The sequence below is a fragment of the Triturus cristatus genome, chromosome 6, assembly GCF_964204655.1.
Source record: "Triturus cristatus chromosome 6, aTriCri1.1, whole genome shotgun sequence".
In the NCBI taxonomy this organism is placed as follows: Eukaryota; Metazoa; Chordata; class Amphibia; order Caudata; family Salamandridae; genus Triturus; species Triturus cristatus.
Genome location: NC_140589.1, coordinates 1018689299 through 1018713482, shown reverse-complemented (window position 1 = coordinate 1018713482; position 24184 = coordinate 1018689299). Strand labels below are relative to the sequence as shown.

At 44.2% G+C, this 24184-nt stretch overlaps 1 protein-coding gene across 1 annotated transcript in view; it reads left to right on the top strand.

The window, feature by feature from the left end:
* The window catches only part of ACOXL (acyl-CoA oxidase like), a 1019872-nt gene that overhangs the window by 282582 nt on the left and 713106 nt on the right, over positions 1 to 24184 (top strand). Inside the window, exon 4 of the mRNA XM_085611811.1 lies at positions 22155 to 22241. Coding sequence (XP_085467937.1) covers positions 22155 to 22241 — 87 coding nt within the window. The remainder of the gene's footprint in view (positions 1 to 22154; positions 22242 to 24184) is intronic.

The following is a 24184-nucleotide window of genomic DNA, read 5'->3' as shown; positions in this document are numbered from 1 at the left end:
AAGTCAGAGGAGAAAAAGGGATCCAAAGGGGAAGCCTGTACAATGTAATGTTATGTTATGTTAGGGGTGCTTGTATAGCGCATGGCTGCCACAACAATGGGGCGTCCCAGCGCTCGAGGACGCGTGACCGTGGGGAGTGTTGCTAGCCAGATGGAAAGACAGCCAGGTATTATCTGTTTCTAAAAGCCCAGGGACAAGAGTGCAGCAAGCCCACACATTGTGTGCTAGATGGATGAAAACAGACAGGTTTTGATCTGTTTTCTGAATGCCCAATGATCTTGTGTGCTGTGCGCCACGATTGGAACAAGTGAACAAGATAGCTAAGACTCAAAAAGGACAGGCACTCATGAGGCGGTTCAGCATTCAGAATCACTACATCCAGGACGAATGTGCAATGCACTTATATATAAAATATTAACAATAAAGGAAATGTGGGGTAAAGCACTCAGGAGCTCCACACGGTAAGACTGAAGCTCAGTAAGTTCCTCACCCACAATTGCTGTTACAGATACTGACTGCAAATACCCACATATAGGATTTGCCTGCAAAGGCAGGATCTGTGGAGCTGATACCAATGGTGATGTTATAAATGTAACTCAAAGACAATACTCACAGTGAACAAGAAACACTACCTGGGTAGTCAGCTGTGCCCACGGATCCTGGCAATCAAATAGCAACACGCAAGGCAGTAACAGCAAGGGGGTAGAACTAAACACAAGCACAATAGACAAGGAGCTAGCAAGGAGGAGTGCTTAACAGGAAAGGAAGGAAATCACAGGGCACACTTGGCAGAAAGCAAGTAACAAACATACAAGGCAACAGAAGCAAGACAGCAGGAATAGAAAGACAGTAAACTAGGAACTGGAACCAAGGAAGTGAGAAGAACGGCAGGGACTGGAAAAAGGTTAATAGAGAAGGAGAGGCTACAAGGGTACACTAGAACAGAATTGAATCAGAAGTCAAGAAAACATAGTATCACTGAAGGCTGTGCTGGAGCAGAAACACGAATTGAGCAAAAATTCAAGAGCCAAGGTAGCACTGCAGGCAGAGATAGTTCAGGAAAATGAAATTACTATAGCTCAGGAGTCAAGGTAGCACTGCAGGCAGGGCTAGTTCAAGGAAACAGGAAATAGCTACAGCTCAGGAACAAGGAGTCAAGAGAGCAGTGCAAGCAGTGCAAATCAGGAACAAGAAATAGCTGAAGCTCAGAAACAGGAACAAAGATTAACTATAGCTCAGGAAACAAGGTAGCACTGAAGGCAATGCTAATTCAGGCACAAGGAATAGCTATAGCTCAGGAATTCCTGAAACAAGGATATCAAAAGCTTAGGAAACACTGGAAACAAGGGTTGTTCTCACAGGTACACAGCTACAATGACCAACCTTGACCTGAAGGGAGCTGGGGCTTAAAAGAGCTCACAGTAATCACATGCATCAGGTGTAAGCAGGATAGCAACAGCCAGCCATAGATGAGCTGAATTCCTCCACCCATCCTTGGCCTGCAGGGGTGGAGACGAAGCAGTGAGCAGCGAATTCTCGGTAATGGAGTTTCAGCCATGAGCAGACTGGCTTCAATTGTGTGTCTTTTGCTTCCTTGCTTCAAGCATGAGCAGGCTGGCTTTCACAAAACCAAGCATGGATTGTGAATGGATGGCAATTTGCAAGTAGAATCCAAATGACTGGAAGTCAGAATGTACATGAAAGGGAGGGTCTGGAAGCTTATTAGGCCACTGGAGAGTCCCACAGTTCAGCCCCCTGGTGGTGGACATGAGAACGCAGGGAGCAAGTCGTGACATAAGGCCGCCTATTTTATAAACTTGTACAAGTTTTGTGCATTTATAGAACTGTGCAGGATATGGATCTACACTCAAATTTACATGCATATACTTCTATGATGTTATTGTCTTTGCAACAATTTTAATTTGACCTGTTAAAGTGCCTTTTCTTGTCTTATGCTAACTAGGCTGCAACAAGGCCTCAACACTATTTTGTTTAAATGGATGTCTCACTCTGCCTATTCACTGTTTATTATTTCTGCTGCACACAGTCAAGCAGAGTCATGTTTGTTTATTTGCAAATGAAGCTGTTCTCAATGAATCTCTCTAACATGAGCTCCTTAATGTTACAACCTTTAAGATTGCTTCCACCTGCTTGATGGATTACATTCACTCACAATAGTTCACTGTTGTTTGTTCTTCCATCTTCAGATGATATTAACCCCTTCGGTGCTCATGACGGAACGGTTCCGTCATGAGCCACGGTTGAGCTGTGCTCATGACGGAACCGTTCCGTCATGACCACGCCCGCGCAAGATTCCGTCAGCACAGCGGCGGAATTTGCGCAGCATGGAAGGGGTTAACATAGAGTGGGCTGAATCAATATTCATGTATTCAAATAGTGCTTAGATGATAAGGCATTTTGCCACGCTCATTTTCTGTGCTTTGATTTGCTGAAATTAGATTCTTTTGCTCATGCCATGATGAATTTGCACTTTTTATTCTGTCTTGTGAGAAGATTTCCAATGTAAACCCTCAATCTTGGGGGTAAGACAGAATCCTAGGGATGCCTTTCCTACACTACTTGGGATGCTGTCAGATTTCTTTCTGATTTTGTTGATCTTTTGGGACTTAGAATAATTTTTGACTTAGCCTATTTCCATGCCTTCATGACAATGACTTCATGCGTCTGCACCTTCAAATTCTGTATTTTACCCTTTGAATCTCTCTGAATGTTGTAATTCCACCCTGGAACTCATTTATTGGGTCTGTCCTACCTCAGGTGATTGAATTGTTGGTATTCTGTTTCTGTGCCTTGTCTTGGAACACATTGCCTCATGAAATTGAGGTTAAACACCGTTCACAATCCACCCACCCATTGGCATGCTAACAAGGTGACATTTAGGGTGCCAAATTTTGTGATTCGTAGCACCCACAAACGTTGGTAGCAGAGGATGGTTAGGAGATAAAAAGGTACCTACATATTTGTGACCATCCCTAGACTTCTTTCTGTCTACATTCCCAAATCCACTGCACTATTGATTTTGTTGTGGATTTTTCTATTCGAATTTCCTTATGGATTATTTGCTAAGTTCTTGACAGCCCTGTGGGTATTCCGGAGCAAAAGGATTGTTGTAAGTGTTGGGAGAGCGGAGTGAGTCTTGGCATTGAGAGTATTTTGGTGTGCTAATGATGCATTCTGAGAGTTGTAGTTGAGAGTGCAGTCTTGGGCGAGTGATAGATTGTTATGTTGCATGTGAGATTTTTGGTTACATGATGTTGATTTTTGATTTGATTGGTGGTTTAACCCTTTGGGTGCTCATGACGGAATGGTTCCGTCATGAGCACCAGTGCTAATGTGCTCATGACGGAACCATTCCGTCATGAGCACATGCTCAGAAAATCCCTCTGCTGCAGACAGCAGAGGGATTTCCCATTTTTATTTGCTTGGGGAGGTGGGGAAGAGCTTCCCAAACCTCCCCAGGCCTATTTTTGCATTTCGTTGCAATGACGATCGCGCGCATGGCACGCAATCGTCATTGCAACGAAAACTAAACTGAAACCTAATTTCAGTTTCTCAGTTTCAGTGCTTGTGGGGCTATCTCAACCCCCCGAGCACCGAAAAAGATGGGAGCGGTATCATTGGAAAGGGGAGAATGGTACCCTTCCCTAGTGGATCCCTGCTTTGGGATCACCTCAGGAGGGCGATCCCCAAGCAGGGATCCATCCACTAGCACCAGGGAGGGGGGAGTGGCCCCTTGGGCAAGGGCCTTTTATCCCCCCATATTGTTTTGGGGGGGGCAGAAAGCCCACTAGAAACCAGGGATTTATTTTATTGACGTTGGGGTAGGGGCTGCCCAAAAAAGGGCATGGCAATGCACCCACCCACCCCCCAGAGAAATGTCAGTCTTTCTGCCCCTGGGGGACAGAAAGCCCAATAGAAACCAGGGATTTTTTATTTTTTATTGACGTTGGGGTGGGAGCTGCCCAAAAAGGGAATGGCAATGCCCCCCAGAGAAATGTCAGTCTTCTGTCCCCCCAGGGTGCAGTGGGAGGCAGTAGCCCCCAATCTGCCCCCGTGGGGGCAGAAAGCCCATTAGAAACCAGGGATTTTTTTTATTTGATGTTGGGGTGGGGGCTGCCAAAGATGGGCAAGGTCAGTGTCCCCCGCCAAAAAATGCAACAGTCTTTCTGCTCCCCCAGACCGTGGTGTCAGACCGTGGTACAAACTTAATTTCCAAGTATATGAAGTCCCTGTGGCAAGAGTGTGGGGTAACTTATAAGTTCACCATTCCTTACCACCCCCAAGGTAATGGGCTAGTTGAGAGATGTAACCGGACCCTCAAAGGCATGATTATGGGTCTTGAGGAACCTATGAGGCGTAAGTGGGACGTCCTCTTGCCAAGCCTTCTCTTTACTTACAGAGAGGTGCCACAGAAGTCCTTAAGGTTCATCCCCTTTGGATTGCTCTATGGTCACCCTGTAAGAGGACCTCTGTGTTTGGTAAAGGAAGGCTGGGAGAAAGCTTCCAGGAAACCTCCCCAGGATGTTTATAGTTGCATGCTGGCCTTCAGAAACCAAACCCGGCTTTTCAGGCAACTCGCCCAGGCGAATCTGGAAGCCAGCCAGGAGGAGATGAAGCGGTGGTATGATCAGAATGCCACTCTGATTGAGCTTCAGCCTGGTCAGAAAGTTTCGGTCATGGTGCCCGTGGAGCCCTGTGCGCTCCAGGATAAGTGGACCGGACCATTTGAGGTGGTGGAGCGCAAGAGTGATGTCACCTACTTGGTGGACTTGCGGTCTCCAAGGAACCCTTTGCGGGCCATACATGTCAACCGCCTGAAGCCCCACTTAGAAAGTTCCGAAGTGGGCATGCTCCTAGCGACAGATGATGGAATGGAGGAGGAGACTGAGCCTCTTCCTGACCTTCTGTCTGCAAGAGAGCAAGATGGGTCAGTGGATGGTGTAAACCTCTCTTCCACCTTGACCCCTGAGCAGCAGAATAACTGTCGCCAGTTGTTGGGGCAGGTTTCTTATCTTTTCTCCCTGATTCCAAGTGTCACTGATTGGTGTGTCCATGAAGTAGACACTGGGGACAGTCCTCCTGTTAAGCACAAAACTTACAGAGTGACTGACAGGGTGAGAGCTTGCACCAAGGAGGAGGTCTCCAAGATGCTTGCCTTAGGGGTGATTGAGTCCCCTAACAGTCCGTGGGCCAGCCCAGTGGTCTTGGTCCCAAAGTCTGCCGCACCGGGTGCCACACCAGAACTCCGGTTCTGTGTGGACTACCGAGGGCTCAATTCAGTCACCAGTACTGACGCGCACCCCATCCCTAGAGCTGATGAGCTCATTGATCGGTTAGGGGCTGCCAGGTACCTCAGCACGTTTGATCTAACGTCTGGGTACTTGCAGATCGCCTTGACTGATGGGGCAAACGAGAGGTCAGCATTCTCCACACCAGACGGGCACTAGCAATTCCGGGTTATGCCCTTGGGGATGAAGAATGCCCATGCCACATTTCAGAGGGTGGTCAAGCAGGTGTTGGCTGGACTGGAAGACTTCAGTGCCGCCTACCTGGATGACATTGCAGTGTTCAGCACCAGTTGGGAAGAACATCTGCGCCACCTCTGGGAAGTGTTGATGGCGCTGCAGAGAGCAGGCCTCACGATCAAGGCGAGTAAGTGCCAGATCGGGCAGGGTTCTGTGGTGTACTTGGGATACCAGATTGGGAGCAGCCAGGTTTCGCCTCTGCAGCCCAAGATTGAGACCATCCTGGCTTGGGAACCCCCCCAAGACCCAGACAGAGGTGAGAGCCTTTTTAGGACTCACCGGGCATTACAGGAGGTTTGTCAAGGGGTATTGCAGCATTGTTGCACCCTTGACAGAGCTGACTTCCAGGAAGCAGCCCAAGAAAGTGAACTGGACTGACACCTGTCAGAAAGCTCCTGGCACCCAACTTCTCAATAGAGTTCATTGTACAGACAGGCGCTTCAGAGCATGGTATGTGGGCTGTTCTTTCACAGATAAATGAGGAGGGCCTAGACCAACCTGTAGCCTTCATCAGTAGGAGGTTACTTCCACGGGAACAGAGGTGGAGTGCAATTGAGCGTGAGGCATTTGCTGTGGTCTGGGCACGGAAGAAGTTGAGACCATACTTGTTTGGGACTCACTTCCGGGTTCAGACAGACCACAAGCCCCTCAGATGGTTGATGCAGATAAGGGGTGAGAATCCAAAGCTGTTGAGGTGGTCCATTTCCCTACAGGGGATGGACTTCACGGTGGAACACCACCCTGGTACAGAACACGCCAATGCTGATGGTCTGTCCAGATTTTTCCTCCTTAGTGAAGAGAACTCCCAAGGGGTGGGTAGTTATCCCCACATTTCAGTTGGAGGGGACACGTGTTAGACTCGGCACCATTGGCGTGGGTCTCCCTTCCATTTTTCTGCTGTTGCCTTCTGTATTTTTGCTATGTGTTTTGCTGGTCTAGATGCTTTGGGCACTTTGCCACTGCTATTCAGTGCCAAAGTGCAAGTGCTCCCTATTGTAAAATGTTGTATTGGATTAGTGACTCCATGATTGGTTTATTTGATTTACTTGTCAGACCCTAGTACAGTGCACCATGTGTGCACAGGGCCTGTAAATCAAATGCTGCTGGTGGGCTTGCAGCACTGGTTGTGCCACCCACAGAAGCAGCTTGGAAAATGTAACTCAGGCCTGCCATTGCAGAGCCTGTGTGCAGCCTGGGGCTGCCATGTCGACTTGACAAGTGCACCCACTTGCCAGTCCTTAAATCTTCCCTTTTATACATGTTAGTCACCCCTAAGGTCGGCCCAAGGTACCCCCATGGGCAGGGTGCGTTGTATGTAAAAGGTAGGACATGCCCTGATGTATGTGGCATGTCCTGATAGTGAATAACAGCCAATTTCGTTTTTCACTATTGCAAGGCTACCTGTTCCCATAGGCCAGAATGGGCAGTTTGATTATAACATCTTATAATCCTAACTGACTCGGGGAACTAGGTAGAAATTCGATTTTAGTATGCCTGAATTCAGAATGAAAAAATACATCTTTAAGTGAAGTTGGTTTTAACATTCCGTGTTTGAAAATACCACTTTTAGAAAGTAGGTATTTTCTTGTCTAACCATCCAAGCCTGACTCTGCTAGGTTGTGTATTCCATGTCTGGTTTGTGAGTGACAGGTACTGGGGTGGCTCCAGGAGACAGGGTGAGTCAGCACAAGGCTGAATAGACCTATCTGCATGAGGAGTGGTGGGAGCAGTAGCACCTGGGTCTGAATAGTGCAGCGCCTGCCTTCCACAATGCTGGCTCCACCACCTGTGGTGTGTCTGATGAACCTGGCCCACACTGACAAAGGCAGAAGTTGCGCACTGGCAGAATGCACCCAGAACTGGTTTGGACTAGGTACAGACACTCTGTGCCTTCAGAGACAAAGGATTTTTGTGTATACAAAGGGGGACCCAGACCCCAGAATTTTAGATCACTTCTGGGAATCCAGACGACCCCTTTGCCAAGGAGAAGAACCAAGGAAGCTAAAGTAGGAAACTGCCCCTGTGCTGTGCTGTTGGGGTCAGCCTGCAGTGGTTACTTTATCTGCCAAGGAAAGGAGAAAAGGAACTTGGTGTGTACTTTTGCAATCTTGAAGAAGAATTTCCAAGGGCTTGAACTGTGCTTGCCTCCTGCCTGAAGTCTCAGGGATAATAGACTTCACCACCAGTTCTTCTGAATTCCCTTGCTGAGGAATTCTGCCTGCAGAGAGGTGCCTACTGTTGGTTGGGCCCTCTGAGAAGACTGCGAGACGCTGGGAGCTAGAAGCGCGACGCATCAAGGAGAAGCGTGCCGCCGCTGCAGCTGTTTGCCGTCGCATCGCCGAAGAAGCGTGCCACGGCTGCAGCTGTTCGCAGTCGCATCATCAACGAAGCGTGTCGCATCTCCCGGAGAAGCGTGTCGCCGCTGCAGAGGTCGCCATCGCATCACCGGAGAAGCATGTCACTGGGCCTATCGCGGCTTTGAAGTTACCGAGTTCGCCGCACGGCCGTCGGACGTGCTCTCATCACATCCAACGTTGTCGCATTGCATCAAGACGCCATTTTGTCGCATCACACCGGATCGTCGCATCGAGGCGCCATCTCGTTGCATCGCACCGGATCACAGTAAAAAACCGAGGCATCACCTCCTCTCTGGTAAGGAACCGACGCATCATCTCCCCTGCGCTGCAGTAAGGACGTAACGCATCACCTCCCCCCGAAGCAAGGAACCAACGCATCACCTTCCCTGCGACCCTTTTGTTTAATTGCGTGACGCATCCAAGGTACTTTGAGAGTAAAGTGTTGCATTTACCTTCTATATTGAACTATTTCTACCATGTTAAAGGGTATTCTACCTTTACTATGCGGTCATTACTTCGTATTACCATTACTACGCATATGTTAGTTCATAGATTCCATTACTTAGCATGCATTTACTTAGCATGCAATTAATACGCATGTTCCATTACTTAGCATGCACTTACTATGCATAATGGAGTTACTGTGCAAATTAAAGTTTTGGGGAACAGGGGTATTTTTAGAGGTCAGGGTGGGTTAGGGTTTTGGGGTGTAGGGGTATTTTGAGGGTTCAGGGTGCGTTTAAGGTTTTGGGGTGCTGGGATATTTTTGGGGTTCAGGGTGCGTTTAGGTTTTGGGGTACAGGGGTATTTTTAGAGGTCAGAGTGGGTTAGGGTGTTGGGGTGTAGGGGGTATTTTTAGGGTTCAGGGTGCTTTTAAGGTGTTAGGGTGCTGGGGTATTTTTGGGGTGCTGGGGTAATTTGAGGGGTCAGGGTTGGTTAGGGTGTAGGGGGTAATTTTAGGGTTTAGGGTGCGTTTAAGGTTTTGGGGTGCTGGGGTATTTTTGGGGTTCAGGGTGCGTTTAGGTTTTGGGGAGCTGGGGTAATTTTAGGTGTCAGGGTGGGTTAGGGTTTTGGGTGCATGGGGTATTTTGAGGGTTCAGGGTGTGTTTAAGGTTTTGGGGTGCTAGGGTATTTTCGGGGTTCAGGGTGTATTTAGGTGTCAGGGTTGGTTAGGGTTTTGGGATGTAGGTGGTATTTTTAGGGTTCAGGGTGCGTTTAGGTTTTGGGGTGCTGGGGTAATTTTAGGTGTCAGAGTGGGTTAGGGTTTTGGGGTATTTTTGGGGTTCAGGGTGCGTTTAGGTTTTGGGGTGCTCGGGTAATTTTAGGGGTCAGGGTTGGTTAGGGTTTTGGGGTATTTTGAGGGTTCAGGGTGCGTGTAAGGTTTTGGGGTACTGGGGTATTTTTGGGGTTCAGGGTGCGTTTAGGTTTTTGGGTGCTGGGGTAATTTTAGGTGTCAGGGTGGGTTAGGGTTTTGGTGTGTAGGTGGCAATTTTAGGGTTCAGGGTGCATTTAGGTTTTGGGGTACTGGGATATTTTTAGGGGTCAGGATGAGATAGGGTTTTTGGGGTGTAGGGGGTATTTTTAGGGTTCAGGGTGCGTGCCAGGGGATAGGTTACTATTACGATTATTTTTTTGTTTTAAAGTACCAATAACGTGTTGTAACGGTATGCGTAATAATTAACTGCGAATGTGTATTATATTTGCGAAGTAAAAGCATGCACACTAAAAGCATGCGTAGTAAAGGTATTTGCGAAGTAAAAATAATATCTGCGGAGTAACGGTATGCTAAGTAACATCATATATTCATTTTAATGTCTATTTTTGATTACAGTATTGTGGATTTTTGTCGTTTGGTCTTGTGTTAAGTCTAGTAAAGATTCCTTATTTTTCTAAACTGGTGTGGTGTCCATTTGTATTGTTTTCACTGTATTACTGTATGTGTTCACAAATGCTTCCCACACTGCCTCTGAGATAAGCCTGTCTGCTCATGCCAAGATACCAAGGGGGTGAGCAGGGGTTATTCAGGAGTGTATCCCCCTTTCCCTGACAGGAAGCAGGGCCGGACTGGGAACCAAAACTGGCCCTGACAAAGTGCACGGGTTGGGGGTGCCACCGAGCTCTTTGCCAGGGCTGGTTTTCGGCAGATTTTGTTACAGGGCCGATTTCGACCCTGTAACAAAAACGGCCCCCAGGGGCCCGAAACCGACCCCCACCCGTGCGGCGCACCGGGGGATTGCCCGGTGCCCGCTAGGGCCATTCGGCCCTGACTAGAAGCAAGGGTCCCTATTTGGACTAAGGTGTATACCACTGCCAACCAGAGACCACCATTTCTAACAGGAAACCTACCAAATCCACACATTTCTGAAAACTAGACACCCGGGGTAGTCCAGTGAGGTATGGCTTGCATGGGTCCCCCAACGTTTTCCTACCCAGAATGCCCTGCAAACCTCAAATTTAGCTGAAACATCACTTTTTTCTCAAATTTCTGTGTGGGAAAGTTCTGAAATCTACGTGGATCCGAAAATTTCCTACCACCCAGCGTTCCCCCAGGTCTTGCGATAAAAATGATACGTCACTCGCGTGAGTGGTTCAAGTACCTGCGACAGGCAAGGGCCCAAAATGTATTGAGGAGGCATCAAAATGACCTATCACAAAACAGTCTGGTTTTGCAAGGGGGGGTCACCTGGGTTTTTCGCCCCGGGCTCGGCGGCCATCTTGGAAAACTACCAAACCCACACATTTCTGAAAACTAGACACCCGGGGGAGTCCTGCGAGATATGGCTTGCGTGGATTCCCCAATGTTTTCCTACCCAGAATGCCCTGCAAACCTCAAATTTAGCTGAAAAAATTATTTTTTTCTCAAACTTCTGTATGCATTTCTGCCTTTCAAATGAAAGACAATGTGTAAAAAATAAGTAATTTTGTAAAATTACCTATATTTCTCATGATAGAATGGGTACTCACAACTTCGAAAATGTGCAAATATCTACTGTTTATAAACTCTATATTTTGTTCAAATTTCAGAAATACATAGGTGTCTTTCATACTGATATTTAAATGTGTATATTTTCCCAAATTAATTGCTATATACCCGGTACATAATAAAAAACCATTTCAAGATGCTGCTCAGTTATTGGCTCTGGGTTCATCGGGTTCTTGGTGAACCTACAAGTCCCATATATCCCCACAACCAGAAAGGTCCAGAGGATGTAACGGTATATTGATTCCAAACAGCTGTCATCATTAGAAGAAGTTACAGGTGAAAACATTGACACACATGGCTGTTTTCTTCAACTAATTTTCAATTTTTCCTATATTCAACTGTTAGTTTCTTTATAGAAACTTTGAAGGATCTACACAAATGACCCTTGCTGAATTCAGAATGTTGTCTACTTTTCTAAAATTTATAGCTTTCCAGGATCCATAATTGCTTTCATACCCATTTCTACCATTAACTGGAAGGAGGTTGAAAGCACAAACAATAGCAAAAATAAGCTATATCTCAGAAAGATGCCAAAACTGTGTAAAAAATGTTGGTTTTTTGACAAAAGTCTGCCTGTCCCTGAAAGCTTGGAAGATGGTGATTTTAGCACCACAACCCTTTTTTTGATACCATTTGCAGGGAAAAACCAGACGCTTTCATCTGTAGCCCTTTTTTCCGATTTTCAAAAAACATTTAGCTGTATTTTGGCTAATTTCTGGGTCCCCTACAGGGGACTCCACAAACACTGGCTACTTTTAGAATCCCCATGATGTTGGAAGAAAAAGACGCAAATTTGGCATGGATACCTCTGGTGGTCAAAAAGTTACAGGGGCCTAAGCGCTAACTACCCCAAATAGCAAAAAAAAGGCTTAGCGGGGGGGGGGGGGGGAATAGAAGGCCTAGCAGCGAAGGGGTTAATTACTGTGATTTTGATGTGCTTGTTTTACTTATAATTTGTGTTGAAGGTTTTAGTTTTATGATGTTGTGAACTAGGTAATCAGATTTGTGGTAATCCAAGATCTTAAGATATTGTTGTTGAACTTGTCTCCAAATTGGTAGTGTGTTTTGCGATGCTCTGCATTTACACAGATAGGGATTTATTTTTTAATTCTTCTCAGAGTTTTTTTTTTTAACTCTTTTTATTAACAGAGCTCAAGAAACCACACAGCACAAAACAGTTCCATTACTACATAGTGGAAAGAACACAGAAGATTAATAGCAGTATGTTCATGAGGGAATTCTTCTCAGAGTTTTTGTATTCTTACCTTAGGTTGGTGTTATTTGCTCTTCGGTGCACAGGAGTAAGCACACTAGCCAGAGAGGGATTACTGCTGAGTGAGAGTCTGTTTTAGTGTGAATAGACTAGTGCTGCAGGGGTACTCCTTTCACTGAAAAAGCTGTATTGCAATTAGTTAGCCAGCTGAGGAGTCACGCTTGGATTGGTAAGATGTCATCACAGAATCACATTGTCATTGATTGGTTACTTTGAAAGTCGACTGTTATTGCTTGACCTTAAGCATAGCTGCACTGTGTGGTTTTGGATTATTGTGAGGAAAAAGAATAGGTATTATGTTGAAAAAACCTATAGCTCCTAGCAAAGTTAGTACAAAGGGACACAAGTCCAGATAGTTAACCTGCGTTCAAAATATTGTCAGATTTTTTTTTTGATAAACAAGTTTTTATTGGTTTTAAAAGACACAACAAAAGAAACATTGAGCCTGTAAAGCCACCACTGTACAATCGCACGGTATGAGACCACACCACCCCCCCGCCCCCACCCGAAGCCCCCCTCCTCCGCCCCCACCACCCCCCGAAGCACCTATTCAGAATACATTGCCCAACCATTTCCCCCATACCCTACGATATTTCTTAGGGCAGCCCCTCGCCTGATAGAAGGTCCGTTCCTGTGCCGCACACCAGTCCACACCAGCACTCCATTTGGCCAGGGTAGGCGGCTGTGGGTGCTTCCATGCCGCTGCAATATCTCTTTTCGCCACCATTAACGCCGTCATAAGGAATAGCTTCTCAGCACGTGTGCCATCTAGACCGTCCGTGATGCCCAGAAGGGTGTGTCTAGGGTTGTGTGGCACCTCCCAGCCCAATACCTCCGTGAGATCGGCTTCTATGCCCCTCCTGTAGCCCCCTACTTCCGGACATGACCACACCATATGGATGAAGTCGGCCGGGTCAAAACCACAGCGGGGGCATCAAAATATTGACAGATTTTAGGCATTATACATGTACATAGTTTTGAGATTGGCATGAATATGTCTGGTGGCAAAGACTTGCAATTTCCTTTAAAGGGTACCTTTAACATTAGAAAACTAGATTTCCTGAGACAGACAATGAATTAGCCGAAGCCTCGACCTAAACCTACACAATTTGGAGCATTGACTAAATGAGAGAAAGAGACAAGGAAATTAAACAGTATAAGGGTTTGTTGAGATAGTTCTATAACGAATGGGATAGTAAGGAGAGATTCTGGAGAAAGGCTATGGTAGATGGCGTGAGAGTTTTTTCTGCTGTGATTCATGAAACAGACAAAAATAAAGTTAATGAGGGTGACCATGAGAGACAAAGCGATGAAAAAGATTCAGAAGAGCAGGATATCTTTTTAATTGATCTGTCGAATTCTAGACCATTTTCATGTACACAGGAACAAGTGCTCTCTATATTGGTACTGGTCATGGTACATTAGGAGAACAGAGTAAGAGTGCACAGGGATTGACAGTGCTTACAGTAACAAGTGAAAGTGTTACTTTGAGTGGACATGCTGTGCCTGACAATACTACGGTTGTTACTGTTCCTACTACTGTCCCTATTATTGCTCTTGCCTCTCCTGAATCTACTGTACTTACTATTGAGATGGAGGTTTGAGTTCTTAAAGATTGAATTTGGAGAACTTTCAGAGGCAACAGTTGATTTAGATAGATTGATGTCATAAAATGTACATGAATTGGGAATCTTGATCAGAGAATCAGCAAGATGTGCGAATTAAGCACATAATAAACTTGAGGAAGTAGTGGATAAATATGAGGTAATATCAGGGAAACAAAAAATGTACAGAGAAATTATAAAATGGATGTGAGTGAACAGGAGGAATGGGCTTTTGTCACTTTGCAAGCTCACATTAATGATTTAGTTGAGAAAACTACGGACTGGGGAGACGTAAAGAGTTACATAGATAATTGGAAAAAGAAAGTTACTTTTAAAAGTACATAAACAGGAAGAAAACAAAAATGAGTGTGAATGATCTAATAATAATGAGGTGTTATGTAAAGTGCACAGTTACACGTGTCCCATCGCAAATGTTCCCTATACTCCGTACTGAGCACAAAAACTGGAGAGCAAGGCTGAATGGATCTGAAGAGCCATGTTTTCAGTTTTTTGCAGAAAGGGGTCTCTAGTTTCTCCTGTCTCAGTGGAAGAGGTAGTTAATTCCACAGTTTGGCTGTTAAAAAGCTAAGCGAGCATCCTCCAATGCCCTTTTTTATTCTAAGGGTGAATGCTACAAAGGCATTGGATGATCTCAGAGATCTTTAAGGGGAGTAGGCTGAGATCAGAGAACAGAGGTAACTAGGGCCTTTGCCACTGAGGATTCTGTGGCATTAGCAGAGTGCTTTAAAGGAGACTCGTTCTTTCAAAGGGAGCCAGTGCAGTTTGGCTAAGGCAGTAGCTGTGGAAGAGTGTCTAGGTAAATTCAGCAGTACTCATGCTGCTATGTTCTGCACCCGCTGGAGTTGCATAAAGCGTGCACATGAGACTCCGAAATATATACACTGCAGAAGTCCAGTTTAGAAATGATGAGGGACGGAACCACTGTCTTTCTGGCTGCCTCTGGCACGTATGCAAGGATTGTTGGAGGGGTCTTTAAGATCCCAAAGCACTGTCCTGCTAGACTTGTGATTTGGTTTTCGAATGAGTTTTTGGAATCAAACTAGATGCCTACATTTTTTTCACTTTGGGCTTGGGCGTTGGAAGAGGTCCCAATGTATCCGCCCACCAAGCCGTAGACAAAATAGACAGCTGTTTGCCCAGGATGAGGACCTCTGTTTTACCCGCATTAAGCCTAAGACAGCTGAGGCTCATCCATTCCTCTACTTCTGTCATGCAGGAGCAAAGTCGTGCTGCAGATCTAGAATGCAAGACTGCCATTTCCTTTAAAAGAAGTGCATGGAGGGAATTAAGTGCACATACCTTGGACTAGTGGTCCCCTTTATGCTTTTATGACAAATTTTCCCAAACCAAGAGAGGAACCTGGCAAGTGGTCCAAAGAGTTTCATAGACTGATGACAAGTTCTAAGATGCTTGGGACTGATTTGAATGCATTTTTAAAAATTGTTGTTCCTAGTGAATTATGTACAAAGTGCTGTTTGACCAACAGAGGAACCAGCTAGAGTTGCACCTTTTAATGCACCAGCTGAGGTGGTTAATAACACATATAGAACATGCTTATAATGAGAGGCTTGTGCAGATTTATTGTAAGTACAGTGTTGTGGAAGAGCCCGAGAAAGAAGGCATTAGCAGATTTGTGTTGACTTTTGTTCTGGGTTTGCATCTGGAGCTTAGTTCTCATATTCAGTAGAGTGTGACGGGCTGGCAGACCAAGAGTACAGATACAATTTTGAAATATGCCAAATATTAGAGTGAGTGTTTTGACATGAAGCTGAAAAAGATTAAAGAGAAGTTGCTGACTGCGCAGACAAAGCAGTTTCAGAGATGCAACCAAAATCAGATAATGGTGTCTGATTCAGATTTTGTGTAGCCCAACAATTCTGAATTGAGTGGGATGCACTGCATGTAAGATGTTGGAGTGAGGAATGAGATGATGCGTACACGGAGGTAGAGCGAATGTGAACAGTACTGAGCGGAATGCAAATATTTATTTGCTGAATAACAACACTGTCATTTCTGTGGTAGAAAGGGCACTGGATACATGAGTGTAGACATAATCTAGATTGAATCCAGAATTAATTTACTTTCCAGATGCAGCAAAATACAACCCAGACCTAGATGTCAAATTGTGCCCCATTCCATTCGGCTCCTGGGCAGAATGTGCAAAGTCAAGGGTATTTCCATTCAAATATGCCTGTAGCTCCAGTAATGCAGCAAAACGTGAGAAACAAGATGCCCTACAATTTGGGGTACCAAAAGAATTGATTGATTCTGAGCAATAATTTTCCTCCGTTTTTTCTTCAGACTATTTCATAATGATGGTGCTTGTGCGGGGAGGAGGATTGAAACTCAAGTCCAAGAAGTAGACCAGAGTGCTCCATCTGTAGATGGCATGGTGAATGGTCCCCCTGTATCATTCTGGATCGAGACTAGTGCTACCCACTATACAGTTCATTCTGTGGGGGATTTAAGCTGCCCCTCTCATTAAAAGAAGTCGGCATTAGCAATAAACAGATTGTTAATCAAGTTACGACAGATGCCCCAGTTAAAATACGGTCAATGGCGGCTAATCATCAGTTTAAATTGTGTGATATAAATCATGTTTATTCATATGACGGGGACTTGCTCTGCAAGATTAACTGCTTAATTTACGTCACACCAAATGGTGTTGCATTATAAACTCTAGATGAAGATTGTGTTTTTTTTAATAAAATCTCAAGATTCGAGAGTTCAACTGTTTCCAGTTTTCACAAAAGCGACTTGCCTCTAGATTTAAGACATACTGTCAAAGAAGAGGCATGAGATTTTATAGAAAAAATATATGATTGATAAAAAGTGCAAAACGAGTCAGGATTTCGGTCAGCCTTAATGACATTCATCTAGAATTAGGCAATATAAACTTTCAAAAGAAACAGAAGGAACGAGGCCTGTCATAGAAAAAAATGATAGAACAAGGTATTCTACAGGAGGTGCTTGGTAGTCCTTGCAACTCTTGTGTGATGGGTTTTAGAAAACCTGAGAGGTAAGTAGAGAATAGTGCGGGATCCTTGAAAAATAAACCAGATAGTGATCCTATTTTGTCCGGTGGTACTGAATCCTGCAGAAAAATTGTTTCAAATTTGTGTGAATGAAGACTGATAAAGACATCGACTTATGGCAAGCATTCTTCTCCATTCTTCTGCATGAGGATAGTCAATATGTTTTTGCACTTCAGTTCCAAAATAAAGACCTTGTTTGTTGTTGAATTCCATAGGGTATTGGAAGTCTCTCAATTTTGATTTGGATTCTAAAGAAAGATTTAGAAGGTTTGCAGTTACCTTGAAATTCAGTTTTGGTCCAATACATTGATGACCTATTAGTGGTATCAAGGTCAAAAGAAGACTGCAAACTAGATACAACTTATAAATAATCTTGCTAACAATGGTTACAGGGTCTCATCTACAAAGATGCAGTACTGTAAAAAGGAATAGATTTATCTTGGTCATCACATAGAAAAAGGAGCAAGGAAAGAACACATTTCTGCAATCCTAAAGATGAATCCTCCAGCCACTCAGTGGGAGGTGATAATGTTCTTGGGGATTGTTGGCTACTATCAGTAGATTCCAAACTTTTAGCCGACTGCAGAGCCTTTAATAAGGCTGATTCACTGATATCAACGATTCAGTACCATTTGTTGACAAATGTATGAAGGCCTGAGAATTAAGAGAACATTTGTGTAGTGTATCCGCCCTCGGAACCCTGATTATGGTAAGGAATATTTTCTTTTCTGCCTTGAGAAGAGTAGGTGCTTACTCTCAATATAAACTCCAAAACATGGATGGATGATGAAACCTGTTGCTTCTTTTTCTGCTGTGTTAGATGCAGTAGCTGTAGCTCTTCCTGGTGTTTAAAGGTGGTTGCATCTGTTTGCTCTGCAGTTGAACAAAATGAAACGATTGTAATGGGACAAGCGCTCATTGTGTTTATCCTCATTCAGTTGAAATTTTGCTGACCTGTACCAGAACTCAGCATCTGACAAACCGTTGTCTCACAAGGTATGTGCAAATCATACTGCCAACTGAAAACATCTTGATCAGAGAAGCTGTAATTCTCTGAACCCTACAATGCTTTTACCTGTTTCAGACAGCAATGAAGAAAATGATGATGATCCAGATCACAATTGTGTGAATGTTACAGAATTATGTATCTAGCCAATACCTGGTATTAAAGATGTTTCTCTTTAAATGGCTGATCTGACTTTGTAGATTGTTCTAGTCTTCAAGACCGTCTTGGAGCACTAAAAGCTGCCCATGCATCGTGTTCTATTTCTAAAATTATGGAAGTATCATACCTGCCTAACATAACTTCAGCACAAGTCGCAGAGTTGATTGCACTGACAAGGACTTGTTGCCTTGCAGATAAATTGACTGTGACAATTCACACAGACAGACAGTATGTATTTGGAGTAGTATGTGATTATGGGCAGCTAAGGTTACAAAAGTATTTTATGACATCCTCTGGTACTCCCATCAGGAATGGTTCCTATATTCCTCATCTTTTGGAAGCAATACAACAACCTAACGAAATGATTATGGTTAAGTGCATGACCCATAAGTTTGATGACAACATAGTTACCAGGGCTCGAAAAATCATAAACATTGCACTAGACCTGCAGGTCTAGTAAAGTACTCGACTTAACTGAAATGCACTTGACCTCTGACTCTGAAAGCTGAGCAAATGTGACAAGTTAACAAGATTTAAAAGCATTTTTATTGCTCATTAACTTTGTGAGCAATAAAGATGCCTGTAAATCTTGCTATCTTGTCACATTTGCTCTGCTTTCAGAGGCAAAGGTCAAGTGTCAGTTTGTCTTCCTACTCGCCAGTAAGGGCGAGTAGGACCTAAACATAGCTTGTCCTTATTGAATCTGACTCGCAAATGCGAGCGGGCGAGTGGATTTTTTTAGCCCTGGTCACAATAGGAAATAAATATTCTGACCAAGTGGCAAAGTATTGTGCACTTGAGTAAGAAACTGTGAGATCAAATGACTAACTCACAGTGCAAGAATCAGGACAGAATGACCCCAGTGCAAATACTGCAGCAAATGCAAATTATGTAAATTATTTTCCCTCAAACTCAATACAGACCACATTAAGTGAATTGGGAGATTTCCAGGAGGAGGTACTGGAAGATGAAAGATAGAAATGGGAATTAGCTGGTTGCCCAAAGAGCTTTAAAAATGTTTGGGTGACTCCTTATAAATGTGAACTTCGGGACTCCATGCTGCATTCTATGGCCCCCTATTTGCATGGCCAAACGCATGTTGGGAGGGATTTAGTGACCAGGACATTCAGAAAGTATTCGTTCATTACAAAATTCAGGAATGTTGCATATGATTTGTTTCAGGGATGTGTCTTTTATCAGAGGAATAATTAGGGAAAGAGAATCAATGTCATTATGAATCTTATTGAAAATCAGAGGGCTCGTTTAGTAGACTTCAAGCAGACTTCATTGAGATGCCTGTTTACAATAGGTTCAGATATGTTATCATGATTGTCTGCTTGTTCTTTCAATAGGTTGAAGCTTATCCATCTTGGAGATGTGACAGTATGACAGTTGCCTAACACTTGTTGAGGGAATTAATTACACGACTGCCAGCCTCTATTGAGACACACCGTGGAACTCGTTTCCTTAAATTGATTTGTACAGCTCTAAGAGATTGAGCAAAAGTTCCACCGTAGTTATTGTCCTCAATCATCTGGCATTTTAGAGCAAATGAATGGAACCATCAAAAACAAGCTGGCCAAAGTGTGGGCAACCACTAATCTAAAATGGCCTGATGCTCTTCCTTTGGTTCTCATAAGCATTAGGAGTCCCCCAAGTAAAAAGGCTGGACTCTCACCCCATTAAGTGTTAATGGTCAGAGCAATGAGGATCACATACATTGCTTCAGCACAACGTATGTCAATAATTGATGATATGGTATTAGATTATTTCAAAGGTCTGGCTGATTTGGCGAAGTCTGTATCTGATTAGGCTCAAATTTGGTAACAGAACTGAAACATACACTCAGTGCCACCCACTGCAAGCAGGAGACTGGATCCTGGTTAAGAAGCATGTCTGTAAAAGCTACCTTGAGTTCGTTGACAAGGTCCATATTCTGATATGCTTGTGTCTAACACTGCTGTAAAGTGTGCTGAAATGTTTCTATGGATCCACGCAGCTCACACGAGAAGATGGTGGATGAAGAGGTGGTGACAACAACCACTGATTCACAGAGTCAACTTCACAGCCCGGATCCAGGGGCTGGGAAGCTGCATAAGGAAGTTGGTTAAGTTGCTGATGACTACAAAGGTGAAGATCCTGGCGAAGGGTACCAGTAACCAGTTTCAATTTGAGAATCAAAAGGTAGATCTGTTGCAAAGCCACAAGCAACAGCAACCCATAGTCTGTGGAGAAGTGTGGCTGAATGGTTAGAGCGGAAGACCCTGATGCAGAGGTCTGGCCCGGGACCAGGGTTCAATTCCCCCCTCGGCGGCTCTTGGATTCAATTTCCCCGGACCTGATAATTCTCGCCTCGGTGCCTATTCTAATCATGGGTCCCACTGTGCAACTCTGGGCAATAGCTTGCTTAATCTCCACAACGGCCCCCACAGCGCAAAGGATGCCTGGCTTCACCTTGGGGGTGCCCAGGAGTGGACATCTCACGGGAAAACCAGGAAGGGTTCCACAGCGGTATGAATACAGCGCTTACGAGACTCCTGGGTAGAAGTGCACTATATAAGTACAAATACAATTAAATACAAATACAATTAATCCAACTCATTGAAAAGATCCAGCTGAAATTTCAAGTCTACAGAACCACGAGGGAAAGAAAAGAGTTCATAGTGAGTTGAGTTGCTAATGCTGGTCATAGCACATGTTCATCTGTGAGTGAAGCTGACTCCACAGTAATCACAAGAAAAGATACAAGAGTACACGGATGAGGTCACCAATCTCCAACAAGCAAGAGAATCCCGAACAGAAATTATGCTTTACTTGAATGGACTTTGCAAAGTATCCAAATGAAGATAAAGAGTCTGAATTTATGACGTTAACAAAAGAACTGAACGAATTGGGGGGGAAAAACGCTGATGTCTGATGATCATTGAGGTGGGCAACTTGTTCTCGTATGATATTATATGTGACGATCTCATGTGGTGCGGCTATCTAATCCCTGGCTGTGTCCTTGTCTTGTTCAATGTCTGATTTTTGTTTTGTTTTTGATTAGTGTTAAAAAAAGGGAAAAAAATAAAAATTATGTATTATTATTTTGGGAAAAAAAGGTTTCTATTTTTTTTTGTCCTGATATCTATTCATTTTGGCATACAGCAGATGCTGTAAAAATGTTGGTATGTTTTCCCCAGTAGAGTTACTAATAGAAATAATTGGCCTATTGTTGTGCCTACGTTCTCTGGTTGGATATGTTTCCAAACAGGTTGAATTGACTACAGTATATTATGAAAGTAAACATAACACACTGACACATAGGGAAGGTTTATTTAGTGGTTTTAAGGATAATATCCATGCAAACATATTGGGTGAATATTTTAACATTATAGGGGTCATGGATTGTGTAATTTGAACTTTTCTCCCTTCTGCAGGTGAGAGCGCTGCCTATCTACAGCTACCATTTTTTACAGGTTTTCTTGTAATATTTATGTTAGTATATTTAATAAGCAAGAGTTTCTATCACCATAATTGTTGAATTTCAGTATTTCGCTGGAGGACCTTCCTATTTTTGAGAATACTGGACTAGGGTAACCTAGAGTAGATATTTGAATACAGCTTTATAAAATAACCCTAACACTAAACAAACTGAAATGTGTAGGTGTGTAGTTTAAGTAAAGAAGAGTGTGAATTTGTTAAAAAATTTAATGAGATGAGATAGAAGATTTTGGGAGACTGGAAGGATGAGAAGAAAATTAGAGAACAAATTAAGGCTGAGGGAAAATGTAGATCCTCAAATTCCAATCCAAGATTGAAAAAGAGTGAATTGTGTAAATGCGTCATTAAATCAGTCCATACTACGGATCAGACTTCAGTAAATAAATTGAAGCAATTGGGCTAGTAACAAGGTATCATCTGGTATGTTTTAGAGGAGGAAAACATCTGATCCATTTTGCGATAGAAGGAGCTCTGATGAATTTGATATAGTGCATTTCCTTGAACTGAAGCACTGAGTTCTTCATATGCAATTCTGATGCCTGATTTTGCATTCTTTGTGGGGACCAGGTATTGTCATGTTTCCCAAGTGTACCAGTTACAAAGCAAACATGTTTCAAATCAGAATAAATATTATAAACACCCAGCGTTCACAATCACAGTCATTAGTGCCTGATATTTGTGTTACAGATTGGTGTTGTGTGCTTGCTATTTGGAGGAGCTGTCACGAACCTTGGAAGTCCAGACCACATTGTGAAATGGTTTCAACCTCTGAAGGTAATATTTTAGGGTTTCATAAGCAGATTTCAGTATTGCTGAAGTTAATATTGGCCAGTGCTTGTTTCACAAATATTAATGTTGCCTTTATAATATCAGTTCATGGTTCAAACATTCCTGCCATAGGCATATTCCACTGCCAGATACTTCCAGATTTGAAAATTAATCCTTATTTTTATGCCCTAATGTAGTAGTGATTTAGGACCACAAATCGAAAAGTATTGTTGTTTAGCTTTCAAAACATTGCCTCCTTGGCCGATTGTAGCTGGTGGATTCATTGCAAAATTGTTTGATTCATCACATCTGTGCACTTCCAAAAAAAGGGTGTCAGTTTCCTTCTGACAAGGAAAGAAAGGAGCTTTAGGGCTCCACCTTGTGGTGGAGCCAGCTTACTGATAATAGGCTCGAAAATTGAATTTCTTTCGGTGTAGGACCATGCTCCAGCTGCTCAAATGCTATTTTGCCTGGACTGCTGAAATAACATGCTCTGTTCCTCCCGAAAAGTGCTTCCATTGCATCACATGGACTTTAAGCCATCCATTCAGGACAATGCTCGATTTTAGGCAAATCGCGTTCTCAATCTAGAAGTCATTACTGGATCTGCGTGCAGCGTGTAATAGTGGAAATCTGAAATTGCTCTGTCTAGAAATGAATTTATGAGTGGTGCCCACATCACAAATGAAAACAGATGCACAGTGAGATGCTATCTGCCCCTTTGTGTCTGCTGTGCGCCTTCCCTACTTCTCACATATTGTCCCTGTCCCAAGCAATGTCGGTTCTCCGGTTCTACAATGCAGTCGCGTGACCAAGGACAAAAGCACATGGACTTAAGAGACACATCTTCTGTATTACACCTGCAAAGGCCACTATGTAGTGCCCTCGAGTGCTGTCTGTTTCCCTGCCTGCCATTTGCTCCTTTATTGTACCCCCCCACCCGCTGAGAGCCAGCAGAGGGAAAGGTGAAAAATAAAATGATAATAAAACCATTTTATTACCACTTTATTTTTCTTTTGCCGCTAGAGTCAGCAGAATCTGGGGCGGGCCATGATAACAGCAGGGGGAGGAGGAGTAGTACACATCTAAGTGTGCATGTCAGTTTGGCCCGCTGTCGAAGGACGGCTAAACCTACATGCGCACTTAGATTTCTCCACCCAGCTGCAGCACAGCTGGGTGGGAAGAGGCACAGGCTCCCCTGGCCCTGTGTGAGTGTTAAATTAGCCTGCTCAGGCCAGTCAAGGTGCTGTTCTCATGCTGGTAAATAGTATTACCAGCCTGAGAGCAGTGTCTTGATTGGCATCTGGGAGCCTGCGCAATGTGCACCAGGCTGTAGGGAGTCGGGACCAGAGTGGAAGAACGGCGGCCGGCAGGGGCAAGTAAGTACTTTTTTAATGTCTTTTCTTATTTACCCCTTGCATCCCCACCACCTCTGGCCCTCCACTTGTAATTGATAGCAGCCGTCACTGCTTAGTACACTTGAACCGCATACAGGCAAAGGCAGCATCCCCACAGTATGTGCCAGAATCTGCATTGACCCAGAGCTGCACTTTGAGTTTGTTTTCACCCAGACCCCTTACCTCCCCTTTGGCCAGGATCGATAAACAAAGAAAGGAACTGAGGCTAAATGGGGGGTAAGGTCCCATGGGCCTCTCCTAGGTTAAGGAAGGTGAAAGTGTTCCATCCAGGGTCCTCATTTTCCGGTGTACTTGTTTGAACAAGACCAGGTTGTATTTGTGAGGTTATGGAGGGTCAGCCAACACTTGTTTCGCCCCATAGTAGCAAGTAAGCCTAAAGCCCGGCCATTTCTCCTGGGCACCCCCAGGGCACCCAGTGTGATATGGAATCGCGGGGGAGCCTCAAGACCCCTGCGGTCCCTGCCGGCTCCCCGCCTCCTGCGGGAGCTGGCATTCCTACTGCATGGAGGGAGCTGCTGAAATGCAGCTCAC